This window comes from Perkinsus marinus (assembly GCF_000006405.1).
Source record: "Perkinsus marinus ATCC 50983 genomic scaffold scf_1104296935302, whole genome shotgun sequence".
In the NCBI taxonomy this organism is placed as follows: domain Eukaryota; phylum Perkinsozoa; order Perkinsida; family Perkinsidae; genus Perkinsus; species Perkinsus marinus.
Window position 1 is genome coordinate 1,306,860 of NW_003214508.1, and position 4,887 is coordinate 1,311,746.

General features: G+C 45.5%; 2 protein-coding genes across 2 annotated transcripts in view; one reads left to right on the forward strand and one right to left on the reverse strand.

The window, feature by feature from the left end:
- Pmar_PMAR003711 (4-hydroxy-3-methylbut-2-enyl diphosphate reductase, putative) overlaps positions 1 to 1,227 on the reverse strand; it is a gene marked incomplete at both ends in the record, with an annotated part of 3,969 nt that extends 2,742 nt beyond the window's left edge. Inside the window, 3 exons of the mRNA XM_002784406.1 lie at positions 172 to 331; positions 544 to 773; positions 1,129 to 1,227. Coding sequence (XP_002784452.1) covers positions 172 to 331; positions 544 to 773; positions 1,129 to 1,227 — 489 coding nt within the window. The remainder of the gene's footprint in view (positions 1 to 171; positions 332 to 543; positions 774 to 1,128) is intronic.
- A 323-nt stretch (positions 1,228 to 1,550) lies between these two features.
- On the forward strand, positions 1,551 to 3,277 carry Pmar_PMAR003712 (hypothetical protein; the record flags this gene model as incomplete). Its single annotated transcript, XM_002784407.1, has 11 exons — positions 1,551 to 1,630; positions 1,691 to 1,764; positions 1,810 to 1,903; positions 1,947 to 2,007; positions 2,052 to 2,142; positions 2,191 to 2,298; positions 2,339 to 2,419; positions 2,767 to 2,909; positions 2,962 to 3,015; positions 3,061 to 3,136; positions 3,177 to 3,277. The coding sequence occupies 11 exons, from the start codon at positions 1,551 to 1,553 to the stop codon at positions 3,275 to 3,277; spliced, it is 963 nt and encodes a 320-aa protein (XP_002784453.1).
- Between the last annotated feature and the right edge of the window lie 1,610 nt (positions 3,278 to 4,887).

Below are 4,887 nucleotides of genomic sequence, written 5' to 3' on the forward strand. Positions count from 1 at the left end.
GCCATTCAGCTCTCACGTTATTACACAGTGTTGGAGTACATGTTCATTTTCGTGAGTTGAGCTCGGGAGTTTCCTTAGAATTCCTTAGTAGAGTATAGCAACCAGCAGAAATTTCCCGAAATTTCCATAGCATTCATAACCAACACATGTGATTGACCAGATTCACATTACCGCATCATAAAACCAAGCATGTGGGTGCTCAAAGTGCAACTCCATATACGTCTCGTTCACCACAGCATATCCCCTCTCCAACACTGGTGTCACTTCGTTGACAGGGTCTACAGGTACTAGTGCAGGATTGATGCCAGTTGTTGTGGAATCGTGGTGTAATCTAAGGACAAATAATCGTCAATCGCATTTTCGACGTGTATAGAGGTAAGGAGTAATCGGTAACGATGTAAGTACATAAAAAGTATAGATCCATATATGCACTTAATCAACGCGTACATCACTAGACTTATATGCAGCCTTCATACGTTTATACGATGATAGCAACGACACCCACACGATAGGAGACCTCCTACCTACCATATAGGAGCCTACTTGAGCTTATGTGTAGTTCGGACTGGGTTTTCACTAGAATCCACGAAGTGAATGGTGACGATGATGTCGAATTCCCCCCATCCCTCCTCAGTGACCATAAACGGCGTGCTCTCTACCGTCCTTTGAGGCACCGCGAATGTTTCGTGCAGTTGAAAGTCCACTTTTTTAATCACATATCTGCCGATCAAATTCAATGTACACCTCGACACTCTTATATACCATTGATAAATCTATTCGGCGTTAGCACCAGGAAACCACACACGCGAGTAAAAACATCACTTCAGAGATGAGTCTTACACGACTATAGCAAATCACGAAAACCAACAAGGTGATGCGAGTCGAACGGAAACTTCAATTTCACGAACAACACCGTCGTGATTAAAGTAGTCAATTCCACCAACAATGGCATCAACTCCTAACCCCCGATAAGAGGGATCATTCTCGGTAAGCAGGTTTATGAATGGCATAGGTATAAAAGGGGTTTTTGGAATATCACTATTACGATAAGTCCTCCAATGGAGCTCCCACTTGGCCACTTCTGATCTAAAAAGTATATTAATTGGATATACAGTGTCATTGACTTACCAGGGCGTGCCACCGGAAAAGACTTTCGTCCTTCTTGAAGGCGTACGTACCTATCACTATAGGTACGTCTAGGGTGGCACCGATTAATCGATGTGCCATAAAAAGTTACTATCATGGTATGGTTCTGATAGGATCTTCCTCTTCTTAGTGAAACTTGCATTTCCTCAACGCTATCTGGAAAAATCGTACAGTAGACTTGCACTGATTCCTGTTGGTGCTGATGAATGTTTCTGATGCGGTTTGCATACTCTGCTGTGAATTCTGATTTAAACGAAAAACAACAGTGTATTCCCGGGATTAAACCCAACACTCGAAAGTCGACCTTAGGGGAAAACTTGACTATTCGAGAAGATTTTCTGAGCGCGCGAAAGAGTATTCGAAAACGATTGAACTCACGTAGTTAGAAATTGTGAATCATAACTATGGGCAAACCGAAGGAATCTCTCGAGGAGAAGCGTGCTAGGATTTACGAAGAAATCTTGGAAGAGTCCAACAAGCCGCGGTACCGAGGGGAATCTTTAGCCTCCGTGGTTACCTCGCTCAACCTAAAGATATTTATCAGGTTCGGTTACTTCGGCTATACGGCTCCTCTCTGTATCGGTGAGAATTCTGCCTATAAAACCACAAGGCGAAAACGTGAGAGAATTCCGTATCGGATCAACCATGACTATCATTTTTCAGCGAGGTCTGAGGAGGATCCTCCGGACCTGGGTCGGAATCTAATGACCAATCCCTCTAAGAAAGGCACTGGAGTCGACGCTCTCTTTTCTTTCCCGTAGTATTCAACACTGTGCCCAGCCAGTTTGTAACTTATGTAGGGAACCTCTTTGCAATGGGGATCTCTATGTTGACCCCGGTCGCCGATTGGGCAGGAAAAAGGTTCGTAGAGGATTAGGTTAGAGTATCACTTATGCTGAGCTTAGGTCAAAGCAGTCGACCCAGAGGCCCAGTTCAAGCCGGCCGGCTCGGTTAAGGTGCCCCCTAGTGCATACGAATACGTCGAGCATAAAAATGGTGACAAAATTCATATACCGTAAAACGATCAAATCTGATGCCGTTTAGGAATGAGAGACCCCATAGCTCTCCACAATAAGTACAAGGACTATTCCTATCCGCGGAACTTCGTAACGTCACCAGCCAAAATCGGTGGTGGAGGAGTGCTCACACCAGGTAGGCTTGTTGAGCGCTGTGGATCCTATCGACTTGTAAGGTGTCCTATTCTCGCCCTTCCCGGAATATCTGTCGGAGGAGTATGATGCTATGCGGAAAACGAAGGTAGCAGGGGATTCGGGTAATGGATTTTCACTGCCATTGGGCGGTAATATGCCTTACTCGGGGCGCTTCTATATATGTCATCAAAAAACTGGGTTGAAATTTCCGTTTATATCGCAAGTAACGCAGTGTCGCGTAACGCGCGATGCCTTCACGTTATGTACTACGACAGCGTGTTCGCAGTTTTTGTTTAAAATATTCTCGCCGCTAGATTGACATCTTTCGTTTGGCGGATGAAACTTGAACTATTGATACTGGCTATGAAATCGCGCTCGCCGTGAGTTAGCTTTGTGGTGCTTGAGGCTCTGTTATCGGCGATTTCATCAAGTACGACTCTAGTGGTTGTGCTGATGGAATTGTGTACAGAAACCTTTGTCTTTAAAGTGGCCAACTGGTTCTTACCACGCCTTCTCTTCATCGTACTTCAGTTTGAGGAGATGAAACGCAACAAGGAACGGCAAGGCGATCAAATGCCCTTCCGTATCGGAGCTTGCAACGATACGACCAGAGTGAGCTCGAACCAGATGGTGGGGGTACAGACGTATGCTGATCGATCCTCAGATGTTCCAGAAGAATATCGAGATGTATCACTGTGAACAGCCCTACGGGGTCCCGGTAAGTATTGTGAACTTGCTCGTGGGGTAAGAGAAGTCGTTTCAGCGCGTACCAGAGAAGCGCAATATTAATGTGGCTCAACATGATGGGCCATTCAGACCAGCCAACCCTAGCAAGAAGGGTAAAGTAATCGATTGTCTGGATGATAAGGTTGATGCTAGGTCATGCATCTACTATGAGTCCCTTCCCTGAGCACATGCCAGAGCAGCCGATAGAGGCTAAGCGAAAGCCTAGGGATGAAGGGGTGACCACCATTACTTAGTGTACTTGCAGTGGTGAACTGCTCGTGATGTCTTAGGAGGCAGCATGTCCACCGTGGAGACCAAATAGTACCACGAGGGTACCGGCTAACCCGATGCCCTCGGTCGTGCTGAATACTAGGAATCTTAAGACTTCCTTTCCAACAGCTTTCGCTAGACCTAGAGTAAGGTTGATTCGCGTAGGATTAGGAGTTAGTCGCGTCATGCAGATATGATTAAAGTCGAGCCATTGTGTGTATTCCATGATGTGTTGTTACCTCATTTATGGAGTTTGTGGAGTTTGCCAGTTTGAAACACGACGGGGGCTAGCATAGGCCTTTGGAGGCGATGATTACGATATGTACAATGAGGGAAACTACACACCGATGACATAAAATCTCACGCCCTGGGCGCATGTGTTGAAGAATTATAATAATCAAAAGGCCTACATTTTTACACTGTAATCGTACTCTTGCAGTAAGAGGTTACTCAATCAGGCGTACCAAGGAGGCACCATATCTCCGACGGCGTACAGGTTACAACTCTTCGCAACCTCTTTGCTACGCACATGGTCAATATATGCGCGACAATGAGATTGTCAACATATTCGGATGTCAGCTTGAGTAGGCGATAGTGTGGTTGTTAGCTTGTCAAGTTCGTTTCGGACATTTCTGACCATAAATAAAACACAAAATCTTGATTAATTTTGGTGAGGCTATGGATTTTTTGTGTAGTTCTCATTACAGTATTGACAATACTGTATTGTTTTTGTTGTACAGTGGTTGGTTTGGCCTGTTGGAAGGATTACACAACAGAACGCTGTTTTAGCTCATTTATGTGAAGACGAAGTCTCGATAATCGCATCCGAGGTCTACGTGGAGTTGGCCATCTAAATATCTATCTGTTGTCTTTAGGTTGCCGTCCGTCTCTGAGTCTGACTCGTATTATACCTGATGCTGGCACTAACATGAGGGCGTTCATTGGCGCCTGTGTGGACATGACCCTACTGACTGAGTATCACCATGTGCCTGTTCTATTCCTCATAACGCCCGAACTGTTATTGGGTTGTCAATAGTGCCCCTGCATGGGCAGCATCTCGAGAGTATAGGAGGCACATGTTTTTAATGCTTCCAGACCTATATCATTCGATTCTGTGGACATTATTAAAAGTGAGGATACGAGTTATATCGGTTCGGTGTATGTGTTAGTAACACACACACAATGCAGTGTCTCAGTGTGGATGGACTGGACACGGACATATCGTGATATCATCCCATGAGGAATTTGTTGCAAGTCGCCGTAGTGTCGTGGCTGGGAACAGATGTGTGGACTCTTCCGTTTCGTTGTTTAAACAAGAGTTCCATTCGGTTGATACATTCCAACTTATGCGCGATCGCCAGGGGTGCCAGGAGATGACGGAGTAGAGTAGAAGAGTAGTAGAGAGCTGGATCAAAGCTGTCAAAGCGTGGGACCAGACGTAGGGACTTCTACTCGATCCGAAGGTACCCCTGCTAAACCGCGGGTTGGCTCAGCCGGAATCCTCACCACGTAGAGTTCTCACTAACGTAGAACCCAACATCACAATTAGATCTAATGGATTTGCTACTCAATCGCACTAGTGAGACCACTACAT